Genomic DNA, 16255 nt, shown 5'->3' with positions numbered 1-16255 from the left:
GTTAACGTTAGCAGTGTACTTTTTAAAAGTTGTACAACGGACCAGTAGACTGTATATACCACGGCCTTTGACATTTTCTTAAAAATATTACATTATTAAGAGCCAAGAATGCATTATGCGACAAGAAGATATTACAATAAAAAAAACATGTGTGAAACAAACTTTTTAACAAACTCCTATAATTTCATAACATTCGTACGCATTCCACATACGATTGAATTTTAAATGGCTATCAGTTTTTTAGCTGCCTGTGTTTATTAGTTCCATTCTTAAGTAAGAACTCGTAAGACTACAATATAAAACTGGCAGCACTAAAAACGTACATTAAAAAAATATATGCAAGCTCTATGCCTTTCAGATAACCTTTACTGACTTACGTTAAGTTGAAATTGTTGCGTAAGTTGCAAACAAATTATGTGACGTCACGTTAGAGTATCAAACGTCTTAATCTTGCGATAAGTTTTTGTGTGGCATTACAAGTTATAAATGTCAGTGCTAAATATACGAACTGTGCCAGTTTTATACTCATTTGTTTCCAAATTGCGACTGAAAACGACAAAGTTAGCTGCAAAGGTAAGTTTGTTATGTTGTAGGTACCAAATATGGAGTAGTTTTCCAGATTTTAACTTTTATGGGTTTGTGTGGCCTTTAGTATTGAAGTCATTTGGACTATTTTTGGCGGGAAAGAATTTCGTAAGTTGTTGTTACGCAAAGATGTAGGTAGATTTAGATAATGGTGAAGTAGAAAAGAAAACCGTAGAAAAAATTCACAGTAGGTACTTATATCAATTTAGCCTTAGAAAAATACTATAATATTTGAAAATGTATATTTGAAATCTAAATATTTACGCTAGGTGCTATTAAAAAAGAAGACGCAAAGTTGTACATTACTAGCTGTTGTTTATATAAACATGGTGAACTATTGTGTTGCTCTGAAGATGAGCTCTGGTTGAGTTTGAAACGCGTTAGTGTAGTGTGGTGGTGATAGAGATAGTGGTTTGTGTGAATTATGCAAATTTTCCGGGATAAAAACTATTATCTCCATACCTAATTCCATTGTAATAGGTTGAGCGGTTTAAGCGTGAAGAGCTAACCGACAGACAGACAGAAATACAGACAAACAGATAAAGTTACTTTCACAGTTTTCAATTGGTGTCAAATGTCCCATGATATTTATTTATTTATTTACAGCCTCACTTTACTTACTAATGCGAATGCAAAAATGCGAAAGTAACTGTCTGTCTGTCTATCTGTTAATACCTCTACACGGAGATTAGTAAGTCAGTTATTGTTTTGTTTTAATTTGTAATTTTTTGTTTCTATTTGTATTTTTGTGGTTTTATTTTTATTTTATGTAGTTTTGAAATTTTCTAAAAATGTGTGAATAAGTAAAGATGTGGCGATAAAGATATATACATTTTTTTAAAGATGATTAGAGGCCTTCGGAATGGACATTAAAATAGTTTTTATCCCGGTAAATTGCAGAATACAATACAAGACATAGTAAGCAGTACAGAAAACCGGTATATAGAGTTCAACCGGCGGATTTTATTAGTTTACGCGTGCGAAGTCGCAGGTAAAAGCTATTCATATATCCCACTAATATTATTCATGCGAAAGTTTGTAAGTCTGTTTGTTTGTTACTTCATCACGTCTAAATGAAATTCGGTATACATTATAGTTTGAATCCCGGAGAAGTAAATAGGATAGTTTTTATCCCGGAAAATTGCATAGTTCCAGCGGGATATAAACGAATTTTGCGCGGACGGAGTCGTGGGTAACGGCTAGTAATAAATAAATCATGGGACAATTGACACCAATTGACCTAGTCCCAAAAACTAAGTAAAGCTTGTACTATAGACACTAGGCAACGGATAAACATACTTATATAGATAAATACATACTTAAATACTTATTAATTGAGCCCGAGAACAAACATTCGTATTATTCATACAAATATCTTCCTCTGCTGGGAATCGAACCGGGACCTCAAGCTTCACAGTCAGGTTCACCACTTGGCTATCCGGTCGTAGTAAGATTATAATCCTTGTTTGGGTATCCTTAAGGTTTCATAGCATTGTTTACTGTTAATACAATGGACATATTAAATCTCGGTTCTACCTAAACGAGATGACATACAGTTATATATCATAGATAAATTATCCAATAGAGTGGTGACTAAGTCTTGATACCGGTATTACCGGTATTATAGCTCATAACTAAAATGTAATAATATTATAATGATTTTATCTTCCTAATTTGAATTATTGACATGTATGAATGATTGATTTTGGATTAGTTTAGTGAAGTTTAATTTAATTTAATTGTAATTTAATTTGTTTTGTATTGTAATTTGTCATAATGGGATCATTGCCTAAATAAACAAATGTATTATTATTATTTAAAAAACCGGTATGGACCGCTTTAGTAACGGTATTTCCGGTCTAGTATTAGTATCAAGTTTTTAGTACCGAGTAGTAACTTTTTGTTATCAAGTATACGTAACTAAAATTAAAATTTAAAAAATGCCAAAAAATCCATAAATAATAAAAACCAAGTAAATCAAAGACAAATCGTCCTTAACGAGCACATTCCATTCATGGGTCAGAGATGAGCTGACTGGTGAGATAATTTCTACTCTAACTCAAAGTTAAGTATTGAGTTGAGTTGAGAGTTGCATTGAAGTTGAAGAGATTGCTTTTAAGCGATACGACCGCCTATTGTGTACCCTAATTTTGTGTTTATATTATACATTTTTGTACTGATTTGTGGTGTACAATAAAAAATATTTGTATTGTATTGTATTTGTATTTAAATTGAAAACCAGATAGCCTAGTTAGTGAAATTAATATCCATCAAATTCATTACAGGGGCTATGGTAACCTAACTGAAGCATTGAAAATATTCAAACATGTGCGTAAATCAATGAAACGAAATAACAGTAACTTAAAAAGGTGTTTTCATACAAATTACCAGAGAATCCCAACCTCGAGCTTAAACCAATATAGGGTACCTACTTTCAGTTAACCTAAAAACTTGAAATTTTAATCTTAACTTTATACGTCTCTCTATGTCAGTACCCAATCTAAGTGATCCCACACTGCGTATATTGTAATAATCATTCATTGTTTTACGAAACCCTTGGTATAGTCCAGAACATATGAATTAACCATCTGTAAGCTTCACTAAGTACGCCAATTCATATTTCGTGAACTATACGCGAGCCCGACGCGCGCTTGGCCGGTTTTTTTCACAGCTCTATTGGTTAATTCTTCTATGGGATAGACATACTATAACTCTATTCTGTCCCATATTCAAGATCGCATATGGTTGTATGGTACAAGGTATGAGAAAATAACACAGGTTACACAATCAAATAAAAAAAACATAAGCAGGTGGCAATGGGCTCAGGCTCAGCATAAGATAGTCCCACAGCGTAACAAGTTTACTCTAGAGCCGGTAATATGAGGGGGAGGGGGGGGGGCTTCTTTATTCCACAGGTCAAATAAAAATCTCGAAATTTGTACGTCTGTTTGTTTCATCATCAAGTCTAAACCGCTGAACCGATTTAGATGAAATTCGGTATACAAATAATTTGAGCCCCGGGGAAGGGCATAGGTTAGTTTTTAACACGGAAAATTGCAACTGCATTTCAACGCGGACTGAGTCGCGGGTAACAGCTAGTGATTTCTAATTACAAAATTTTGTCCAAATCCATCCAGCCGCTTTAAGCGAAACACACGCATACGTACGCACACATATGTAATTCTTTCGTAAAATATTAGCACTTAGTAAGTAAAAACTAAAAGCGTAAAGCGCATGCCTCACGCCGCCATCTTGGATTTCTAATGCATCCCACGTCCAGAGATAACCGAATGAATTGTTATTGGTGCTATCTCGCTCGAACCCGTCCGTCATAAATTGATGGCGCTGTGTTGCATGACACCTTTAGTTTAATAAGACTAGACTATTTGCCTTTGTACTTAAAACTTTTTTGTATTCTTTTTTGTACAATAAAGAGTGCAAAACAACCAAACAAACTATTCCTATTCTCATCATCATCATCATAATCACATTATCATCAGCCAGAAGACGTCCACTGCCGAACAGAGACCTCAACGCCACTATAAACGACAACTAGCCACTTGTATCCACCGGTTGCCCGCAACTCTCGCGACTCTCATTCGCCATGCTAGGTCCGCCCGGATTGCTACCACCATCTTGCTCGCTAATCTGCCGTGAAGCAGCAGTGCTTGCACTGTTGTTTCGGCGTGGAGAGTAAGACAGCCGGTGAAATTACTGGCACTTGAGGTGTCATCTTAGGCCTCTAGTTTGGCAACGCATCTGCAATACCCCTGGTCTTGCAGATGTTTATGGGCGGTGGTGATCTCTGACCATCAGGAGACCAGTTGCTCGTTTGCCATCCAGTCGAATAAAAAAACACTGAAAACCTGAGACACGCGAGTATTTTTATTTTAAGTCAGTTTATTCCATTTATTTTCAAAAACCTTAATTTCAAAAATTATATTGGTATGTTAGTTTAGACCAGTGTTCCCAAAGTGGTCCAGGTGGACCCCCAGGGGTCCACGGGAGACTTGCTGGGGGTCTACGTAGGCGTGAACAAAAAATGGGGGTCCATAAGATGTTAATGGGGGTCCACGAAAATTTATCTGCTTTTGATAGTAAAGAGCCAAATGTAAGCATAGTTTTTATAAGGGCTACTACATTGTTTTAAGTACCTAACTAAGCAGATAATATTTTAATAGGGCAAGCGACTGGACAGAACTCAGAGCGACACAATTTTTATTTTTTGGCGACTTAAGAATGTGGTAGAAATGTAGCAGCAGGGGGTCCACCGAAACCAGTAAAATTTTGAAAGTGGTCCACGAGATAATAAGTTTGGGAACTACTGGTTTAGACAGTAATTCTACTAGATTTCTTACTCTACTTGCTAACTCTTCATTTGTGCTTGTCAGTAGCGCTTCATCTAATGCTGGCACTTCACTTGGCATATTTGCAGAAATATTTGCGTGTGTGAAAGAGATGCACTAAATTGTTGCTAGCGTGAGTGACGGAGATGTCATTAACGCAACGCGAATACGCAATACCAAGTGAAGTGCCAGCATAAGGCTTCATTATTTTTAAAAGAAAATCAAACTGACAGGAAAACGGTCCATATTAAATTATCTAAATAGTATGCAACCTCGCTATGACATTTTCTTACATTCGTTACTTTTAGACTGGACTCAGTGAAAAAAGGGATGACACTATTTATCGGCACGGATAATACCGACATGGCAATACCGAACCGAAATTTCGTGTACACGCCCACACAGTTTCTATGGGCGTGTACACGAAATATCAGGTCGGTATTTTACAACTAAATAGTGTCACCCAAAAAAGGGATTAAAAAAACACAACCTACAACTATGGACATCCTGCGGCTATTAGGGAAAAATCGTTAAACCTAATTTAAGCTTGACAGTTTTTAGGATTCCCTATCTGAAGAATGACGTGGAACCCTAATTAAAGTCGCCAACAAAATATAGTTTTAAAGAGCAAGATAATTATTGAAGCATCAACCTAAGCTATTCACTCTGAAACACAAACGTATTCAAACTTCAACCTTATTCCCAGCTTTTACAGTTGCAGTGGTTGTTGCCGACCGCAAAACGTATGTTGGTCGCAATAGGGTTGGCACAAGTTTTTTTGTCCTACATTGAGCGCTGCGATTTGATTGAATTGTACTCGAAGAGATTCGGGGCTTTAACGTAGGAGTGAGAAAGCAGTATGGGAACAGAAAGATAATGTATTGTTTCACTAAGACTATGGCCTATGGATTATAAAAATGTGTTTTTATTTGTTGTACGCTCGTCTCTGAGTTTTTCGAAAGTCGTTTAGAAAATAAAATGAATTTACGATCGATTTAAGAGCTCGTAGCTTTTCATCATCATAAATCAGCCGTAGGACGTCCACTGTTGGACATTAGGCCTACCCCATAGACCTAAAGTGGCTTCGCTTGGAAGTGCCCTGCGTCTACCGTGAACCCTGTGGCTTTAACCAGGTCATCTCGTCGGTGGACGTCCTACGCTACGCTTGTCGGTCCGCGGTCTCCATTCGAGATCTTTTCGGCCCCAACGGCAACCGTTCTCTGTTATTTTGTGTATAATTTGTATTTTACAGCGCACTGCAGGGCTACCACGAAACTCGAAGTTCGTGTCGTGCGGTCCCTCTGACACTTATACTATTTAATACGAGAGCGAGAGGGACCGCGCGACACGAACTTCGAGTTTCGTAGTAGCCCTGCTGGTATTTTACTGTAATGCTGTATTTTTTTATTGTCAAACTAGCTTTTACCCGCGGCTTCGCACGCGTAAACTATTCGGTCTGGTAGTTGCAATTTGAATTTTCGGAAGTTTACAAAATTCCCCTGGAAATTTCCAAAATTTATATCGTGGTCTTCATTGAGGTTGTGTTGTGAATAACTGTACAAAATTCAAGACTCTAAACCCAGTGCTAAAATTTCAAAAATTTTCCCTATCCTAATTCAAATTCATATCATTTATTCAGTAAATAGGCCGCAATGGACACTTTTACACGTCATTTTTTTAAATACCAGCACTTTCGGAAAGACCATCATTGCCAAGAAAAATGCGCCGCAAGAAGCTTGGCAGAAAGTCATTTTTTCAAAATAAAATAAGTACAAATAAAATACTTAAAAACTACAGTAAGTATACAATTAAAGAAAAAATACAAAATAATAATAACAATAATACACGGATGTATGGGGTCCCTTAGTTACAAAACTATCCGTGGAAATATCGGGGTAAAAAGTAGCGTATGTGTTATTCCAGACGTCCGGCTACCTACATACCAAATTTCATGCCTCTAAGCCCAGCGGTTGTTATTTCGAGATTTTATCCTTATCCCGTGGGAATATCGGAATAAAAAGTAGCCTATGTGATATTCTAGAGGTCCAGCTACCTACATACCAAATTTCATGGCTCTAAGCCCAGTGGTTGTTATTTCGAGATTTTATCCCTAGTTATTCCGTGGGAATATCGGGTCAAAAAGTCACTTAAGTGTTATTCCAGATGTCCAGTTACCTACATACCAAGTTTTATGACTCTAAGCCCAGCGGTTATTATTTCGAGATTTTGTCCCTATCCCGTGCGAATATCGGAATAAATAGTAGCCTATGTGATATTCCAGAGGTCCAGCTACCTACATACCAAATTTCATGGCTCTAAACCCAGTGGTTGTTATTTCGAGATTTTATCCCTAGTTACCCCGTAGGAATATCGGGTCAAAAAGTCACTTAAGTGTTATTACAGATGTTCAGTTACCTACATAACAAATTTCATGACTCTAAGCCCAGCGGTTATTATTTTGAGATTTTATCCCTATCCCGTGGGAATATCGGAATAAATAGTAGCCTATGTGTTATTTCAGAGGTTTAGCTACCTACACACTAAATTTCATGGCTCTAAGCCCAGCGGTTGTTATTTCAAGATTTTATCCCTAGGTATCCCGTGGGAATATCGAGTCAAAAAGTTGCCTATGTGTTATTTCAGACATCTAACTACCTACATACCAAATTTCATGACTCTAAACCCAGCGGTTGTTATTTCAAGATTTTGTCTATCCCGTGGGAATATCGGAATAAAAAGTAGCCTATGTGTTATTCCAGAGGTCCAGCTACCTACATACTAAATTTCATGGCTCAAAGCCCAGCGGTTGTTATTTCAAGATTTTATCCCTAGGTATCCCGTGGAAATATCGGGGTAAAAAGTAGCGTATGTGTTATTCCAGACGTCCAACTACCTACATACCAAATTTCATGACTTTAAGCCTAGCGGTTGTTATTTCGAGATTTTATCCCTATCCCGTGGGAATATTGGGATAAAAAGTATCCTATGTTTTAATCCAGGTTATAAACTAACTTTCCACCAAATTTCATCCAAATCCGTCTAGCCGTTTAAGCGTGAAAAAGTAACAAACATACTCACTCACTCACTCACAAACTTTCACATTTATAATATTAGTAGGATATTATTATAGTAGGATAAATAAATTAATCTAATTCACTCTCCTTTTTCCAGCGAAGAGTACATTACGCTACCGGCGTTATGTTTACTGTCTCGTCTGCAAATGGGTTCCATTTTCTGTCGCCATGGTTTTGTTGGCGTTTGAAAGAGAAAGATTAACTGTTTCATTGCACAAGTGATGCGTTCCTCCCGTTCTGTGTCGATATGAGCGCTTTCATATTATCCGATCCGATATCGGTATCGGACGACGATACGATATCGGGACAAGTAAAATGTATGAAATATGTACCTTTCTTTCGCATTGTCCGACCCGATATCGGATATCGGAGCCGACACCGATACGTTCGCGGCACCATCGGACGCCCGTGGGCTGTCGGACGATAAGGTATGTGTGCTATGCTTGTATCCTAATTATCCAGAGATCTGTGTACGCAGAGCTCGATGCGTGGAGGCAATTGTGAGCCGGCCGTATCGGAACGATTTTATCAGAAATATGCGAAAGCAACACAAGGTGTCGGCTATCGGATGTCGTCTATCGTCGTCCGATACCGATATCGGATCGGATAATGTAAAAACGCTCTACGGGTGTGTAGTAATCGGTATAACAACTTAAATAATATAATTTAAAAAGATAGGAGCTTCACAGAACTTGTTTTATAAAACAAAACCTAACCCAACCCAAAGTACCTACATCAAATTGAATTATTAACAATACCTAGTAATAAGTTTGGTTTTTAAAATAAAATGCATTATATCAAATGATAATTATACCAATTGTTGCATTATACCAATTGTTGTTACCTACGCAACAGGTGTAAACTAGGCTTTACGATTAAGAGATAAAGTCCTTAGTGCCCGCTCTAGTACTATGGCTATGGTTGTTATTAAGACAACCTTAAAAACTAAACTATTTCAACAAGGATGATAACAAAGAGGAAGGAGAGACAAGATAATAAAATTATGCCAATGTCAAGTCAAAATGACTACTTCAAAAACATCATCAACCATGCAATAACATAGCCTACAAGATTACAAAATTAAAATTCCCGTTACACACAAAACCACCCTCCAAAACCATGCCAGCCGCCACAAAAAATATATACGAAGTCAAACTGAACGCTTTTGAAAACGAAAGTGACTGTCACAGCATAAAACCTAAACATATACCTTGTAGATGTGAAATAGACGAATGTGACGAAATTTTTGAAAACGAAGAAGAAATGAAAAGATCTCTAGCCCGATTCTGCCGTGGCGACTTCTTTATAATTGGAAGAATATGGATTGCAGCACTAAAGACTGTATTAGTAGGTGAGAAGCTCTGTTTGATTTCCAAAGTTGACGCTGCCTGTGTCCAAGCTGCCACTTTAACAGAACCAAAGCCAAAGAAACCACCTGATATGAAATACACAGATCTACCTCTCTACGATAGCCCGCACAAGAACTATAAAGATCATTTAGAAGATAAGTATGACTGTCCTAAATCACATAAAAAAGTTTTGCAAACATTACTGTTGCCATACGTAAGATGTTACAGAAAGAAAGCTCAAAGAATCTTGAGCGAAGCTAGATGTGAATTAAAAGGTACTTGCAATGAAATCAGCTGTGATTTCAGGAAAGCCAAGAAGCAAGTTAGAGATTATTTGCGGGATCCTCAGAATGTTGAATTGAGGACTGGTATAGTGGCTTTGGGAGCTGGGCTAGGATACTACTTTGGATCAGGGAAAGGTTTACCAAGAAGAATGTTCTGGACCAGCTTCGGGGCAGCTGTTCCTGGTATGATATGCTTTCCTAAGGAGACCGATGCAGCTATCAGAGAGGTCTGCTGGCTTGCGGGTAATGCTTGGGTGGCCTTATGTAAAAACGTTTTGAACAGAGACTGGGACTTGAGAGATAAAATTCCATGTCCTCCCCCTGAACCTGAAAAACCGCCACCTCCACCCCCGCCAATCAAAATAGATGGATGCCCCGAGAAAAAATGAAAAAGTTTGCATGTCTTTTTGTGAGTGCTGAAAACTTCTTACGTGAAGTTGTCAAGGCATGTCGTTAAAATAAATAATGACAGGTTGCTGTCGGACGCGATGACATAACGACATGCCTCAAAATTCTAGTGAATCAACATCCAAATATTAATAAAATAAAAATGCAAAACGGAATAGAATACAATGAAGACGAAGGTGAAATACAGACAAACGATCATGAAACGACTGATGAAGATACTAAAGGATTGAATTTTGATTACGGCAGTCTGTGTACAGTCGGGAAGCTATGGGTGGTGGCGTTAAGAGCCATCCTTCTCGGAGCAAAAATGTGTTTCATACCGAGCGTCAAGGCTGCCTACCCGCCGAAAGTCCCCGAAAGACCAAAACCAATGAAATACAAAGACTTGCCTCTCTACGAAAGCCCTCATTACGAGTACAAGGATCACAATGCTGACAAGCTAAGGTGTCCAAATATGGACCAGAAAATTGTGCAAACAATCTTATTACCTCACGTGTCTGTGTATAGAAAGGAAGTTCAAAAAACGCTCTGTTTCGCGAAGAGTGAACTAATAGATACATACAAAGAAGTGAAAACTGATTACAGAACCGCTGAAAAAAGGATTTTAAATTACATGCGGGATCCTAAGAATGATACGCTGAAGAAGGCTTGCATGACTATAGGGGTTGTGACTGGGTTTTACTTGGGGTCAGGAGGGGGGATACCTAGGAAGTTCTTTGGTACTGCGATGGGTACTTGCGCGGCTGGCTCCATCTGTTACCCGAAGGAAACCGACGAAGGGTTTCGTACGTTCATGTATTACGTGGGCAAGGGTCTGGTGGCCTTTTACAATTCGTACTGCGGGAAAAATTTTTCGTTTAGAGAACGCGTTGCTTGCACCAGGGATCTGCCAACAATGCCGAAAGTGCCAACGAAACCCCTACCAGCCTGTCCGAAGAAGTAAAGCAAGAGAAGAAGACGTTTCAAAATATTGTACAATAGCGTAACAGTAAACATTTTTTTAGTATGCTTGGGTTTTGTTTTATAGCATACTAGCTTTTTTCCGTGACATCGTCTGCGAATAATTCTTTTATCGCTATCACGTGAGAACTATGCAATTTCCATGTTCTTTCTAGGGTCTCAAAATAACTCTAGGAATATTATTGATTACACATCAAATAAATAATTGCCTATCAATTTATTCTCATCATTTATATACCTTTGTACATCAATAAAATTATTTCAATACAAATAAACTAAATGTTTAGCAAAACTAGTACTGTATATAATTCGAAAATATACATCAACACAAACTATACAAAAATACTACAATCACGTCACAAATACTACTGGCTCCACAGCAAATTAACTAGAGCGTGCGTAGATGATACTCATTCTTACTTCAATAACTTTCACTGTCAATTTGGCATCGGAAAATTAGGTACGACGACGAGCGGAGCACGTACAATTGCGACCACAACGCGCGAGCCAAGCGAGCAAAGCGAGGGCGCCGCGGCAGCGGCCGGCGAAGCGCCAGAACCTTATTTATTTAGGAAATTATTTGGCCACTACTAGTGCTGGTTATGTAAAAAGTATATACATGCTGAAAATAAATTGATAAGTAATTATATATTTGATGTGCAACAATAGAAGCTATATTAAAAAAAAACCGGCCAAGAGCGTGTCGGACACGCCCGAAATAGGGTTCCGTAGCCATTACGAAAAAATTAAGTAATATTTTTCTAAGGATGTCGTATTTGTACGGAATATTCCAAGTTTAGGTATATTTTACACCTTAGGCTGCTATTTACTCTTAATACTTAAGAAAACTTAACCGTTATAGTTTTCCTTGTAAGTTTGATATACTTACTACCATTCTTAATTTTATAAATTTTTTTCATCCACCGGTTTAGAATTTAGAGGGGGGACGGGGGGACGCCCGATTTTAATGAAAATTTGCACTTTCAAGTTGAATATTTTGCAAACTAATCACTGAATCGAAAAATCGTCTTAGCAACCCCCTAATGGTTTTAAAAGACCTATCCAACGATACCTCACACTATGATTGGACGAGAAAAATTAATTACCCCCACTTTATGGGAGGTAACAAAAAAAAATTTTTTTTTAAATTTTATTGTACCATTTTGTCGGCATAGTTTAGATATATATTCGTGCGAAATTACAGCTTTCTAGTATTGACAGTCTCTGAGCAAAGCCGCGGACGGACAGACAGACAGACATGACGAAACTATAAGGGTTCCGTTAGGTAAGGTCCGTTCCGTAAGGTACGATGTGCGTTCGCCATTATTAGCTTTTTTTTTTTTATTCGACTGGATGGCAAACGAGCAAGTGGGTCTCCTGATGGTAAGAGATCACCACCGCCCATAAACATCTGCAACACTAGGGGTATTGTAGATGCGTTGCCAACCTAGAGGCCTAAGATGGGATACTTCAGCTGTGCCATAAAAGAGCCCAAGTCCGATCCTGCATGGAGTATTGCTGCCACCTTTGGGACGGTTCTGCTGAATATCAGCTAGCTGCTTTAGATTCGGTAGAACAGCGAGCGAAGAGGCTCATCGGCGTCACCTGCGATGCGGATTTTTGTCGTCAGAGCCTTCGTCATCGCAGAAGAGTGGCTTCCCTGTCGACATTCTACAGGCAACATTTCGGAGAATGTGCTTCGGAATTGCACGACCTTATTCCACCTGCTCCTTTCTTCCACAGGTCGACCAGAAGTAGGCGGGGTCTCCATCCTTACGTTGTCAGTATTCCCAAAATCCGCACAAAGCGTTTTCGCTCTTCCTTCATCAACCGCAAAGCAAAAGAGTGGAATTCCCTGCCTGCGACTGTGTTTCCTGAACACTACAATTTGGCCTCTTTAAAGTCTAGGGTGAATGAGCATTTACTAGGCAAGCGTGCTCCATGGTAGGCCTCATTCTCGCCTTCTGCTTAAAAAAAATATCGATGGTGGAAGTCTCAATTGACGTAAGGGACAAAATGCTACTTTTCAGGAGAGCGAAAAGAAGTTTTTGGTAATTTTCAAACCCTCACAGCATTGTTAATGTTTAACTTAGCAGGACGTTATAATCACGTAAAATCTTGAATTTTCTTGCTTTTCAACGTGAAACTATAGACATTTTCGTAAAAAGCTTAATAAGAAAAATAGCTGTCCCTTACGCCCGTGACATACGGGTGTCATAGCCCCTTACACTCATAAACCGTAAATAAATAAATAATGTAGTAACCGATTTTTGGTCTTATAGGACATCATATATTTTATTTGCTACATATTTGGACGTAAGTTTCAGTAGTAAAATTAAAAAAAATAGTGAATTAACTCAAAGAACCACTTTAATTATTTAAAATAACGCGCAAAAGCCATATTTTTCCCGTCCCTTAAAAATATGTAATTTGTAACATTTTCTTAAGTTTTAGTTTTTGCGAGGCATATTAGGACACCCAAGGATGTCTTTCCCTTCCAAACACCAGGTGTTTATAGGGTTGATTGTAGTTGTGGTAGTTCCTATATCGGACAGACGAAAAGAACAATAGCTGAGAGGGTCAAGGAACACATTGCAGCTGTTAAAAATCGCCAGGTAAACAAGTCAGCCATAGCCGAGCATTTGTTGGAGTCAGGGCCAAACCACTGGATTGAGCTTCACAATCCCAAAATTCTGTCCACGGAACGTCATTTTTACTCAAGAATGGTACGTGTAGCGGTTGAAATAAAAAAGCATAAGAATTTCAACCGGGACGATGGGTATAAGCTTTCATCTTCGTGGAATCCTGTTATTAATAAGTGTCGGCGTCGGGATGAATGTTCGGAGGGACGATCGGACGTTCTTAGTGTTGTGTGTCGGTGTGATAGGGTGACTAATAAAAGTGACCAAGTGCGGGTAGTTCGTGATACGAGTGCCGGCACTATTAGTGATCAAGTGCGGGTAGTTTGAAGAACTCGCGCTGCTAGGCAGACTTGACACCCCACACTTCAGTCTACTCGTGACCACGGCAACTGTAACGTTGCCGAAACGTCGAGGTAAATATTACTTGTGTAATAATAGCGTGATAAGTCCCGTTTGTGGTATTTTGACTATGAGCGCGAGTCCTTCGAACTACCCGCACTTGATCACTAATAGTACCAGCACTCGTATCACTAACTACCCGCACTTGGTGATTTTTATTTGTCACCCCATCACACCGACTCACAACACTCATCCCGACGTCGACACTTATTAATAACAGGATTCCACGAAGATGAAGGCTTATATCCATTGTCCCGGTTGACATTTTTATGCTTTTTTATTTCAACTGCTTCACGTACCATTCTTGAGTAGAAATGACGTTCCGTGGACAGAATTTTGGGATTGTGAAGCTCAATCCAGTGGTTTGGTCCTGACTCCAACAAATGCTCGGCTATGGCTGACTTGTTTGTTTATAGCTGAGAGGGTCAAGGAAGATATTGCAGCTGTTAAAAATCGCCAAGTAAATAAGTTTTTATCCCGGAAAATAGCATAGTTCCGGCAGGATAGCGATAAACGAACTGATGATGTTGTTGATGACGATGATGATGAACTGATTTTCACTACCACCACTGGCGTACTAACGCTGCTTGCTTGCATTATTGCTTACATGCTTGCTTGCTTGCTTGCATGCTTGCTTGCATGTTTGATTGCATGCTTGCTTGCACTATTTCTTGCACATTTGGGAGTATCCTTGCTTGATTTGTTGTTTGCATGCGTGCTTGCCTTCTGGCTTCACGCTTGCTTGCATGCATGCTTGCACTATTTATGCTTCCTCCAACACACTGCTTGCAGCTGTGAGGGAGTGGGACGAAAGCCCGCTTCATGAGCGCTGGAGGAGATACCATAGACCGGTCATCGCGGGATCGGGGTAGCCCGCGATGTTCATCTAACCCAGGCCGATAAAATTGCATGTTTGTTGATTTGATTGACAAAATTACATGCTCACTTGCAAGCTTGCTTAGGTGGTTGCTTACATGCTTGCTTGCTTGCTTGCTTGCTTGCATGCTTGCTTGCATGCTTTCTTGCATGCTTGCTTGCACTATTTCTTGCACATTTGGGAGTATGCTTGCTTGAGTTGTTGTTTCAATCACTACAAGTTCTAAAACCATCTGTTTTGATGCCTCCTACGACCTAACATTAACAAGGTATTTTAATGAACTAAAAGAAGCAAGCAAGGTATTTCACTTTAAGTGCCCCTTACACCCATAAAGTAACCTCAATTTTTAAAATGTCTGTTTGTTACTGTCCCTTACGACCAACAATTTACTCTAGTTTTAGCTTTTGATGTCCCTTACGCCCATAAGAATATTCCTTATTTTATAAGTTGCTGTTGTTAATGCCCTTTACGACGTACCAATTACACCTTTTTTTTTAAATGTCTGTTTGCTACTGTCCCTTACGAGCGGCAATTTACTCTAGCTCTTGCTTTTTATACCCCTTACGCCCATAAAAGTATTTCTTATTTTATAAATTGCTGTTTTTTAATGTCCCTTACGACGTTCCGATTATACCATTTTTAACTCTCAACATACATAATTAATTATACAGGCCAATTATTATTATATATGCATCATCATCTCGGCCTATATACGTCCCACTGCTGGGCACAGGCTTCCTTTATTAGGATCTGTCAGGATAGCTTAAAATAAACAAAGTAGCTAAGAGAAATGTACCTCAACATCCTTGACTGAAATTCCATTACGGAAATGTTAGCTCGACGTCAAGCCATTAGGGGATCCATCAACTTAATCTTCTTTTTTTGTTTTGCTTTTGGCATCTTATAAAAAAATACGCGCGTTGACAAAGAACAAACGTAGGCAATCAAATACGTCCTCCGTGTTTGACGTGTCTGGTACGACTGACCGAATGTGCAATGCGCAAACGCTCGGCGCGTGGAAGGTAGGTAGACGCGTTAGTATTTTGATGTTAGGTACAAGAAATAGGTACAGGCGGTAAGGTTACGCCCAACAACTTCTTGCTTTTTTATCTTATTCGTTATAAAATGTTGGGGTGTAAAGGGCAATGAAACAATAATTGACCCATACGCCCTTTTATTATATTTGTTGGATTTTTTTTTAACGACATGAGCAGAGTCGTAAAGGACATATGAGACTGCCACAGCCCCTTACGACCCAAATATTAAAAAAATAATACATTTACACCATTTTTCAGCTCAAATATTTTATATCATGTCCCTTAAGCTATTTT

General features: G+C 38.7%; 1 protein-coding gene across 1 annotated transcript; it reads left to right on the top strand.

The window, feature by feature from the left end:
• The first annotated feature begins 9043 nt into the window (after positions 1 to 9043).
• On the top strand, positions 9044 to 11052 carry LOC141443477 (uncharacterized). The gene has a single exon (XM_074108796.1). The coding sequence runs from the start codon at positions 9125 to 9127 to the stop codon at positions 10025 to 10027; it is 903 nt and encodes a 300-aa protein (XP_073964897.1). The 5' UTR covers positions 9044 to 9124; the 3' UTR covers positions 10028 to 11052.
• The last annotated feature ends 5203 nt before the right edge of the window (positions 11053 to 16255 follow it).

Source organism: Choristoneura fumiferana, chromosome 27, assembly GCF_025370935.1.
Source record: "Choristoneura fumiferana chromosome 27, NRCan_CFum_1, whole genome shotgun sequence".
Lineage (NCBI taxonomy): Eukaryota > Metazoa > Arthropoda > Insecta > Lepidoptera > Tortricidae > Choristoneura > Choristoneura fumiferana.
This window is presented reverse-complemented; position numbering and strand designations above follow the sequence as displayed.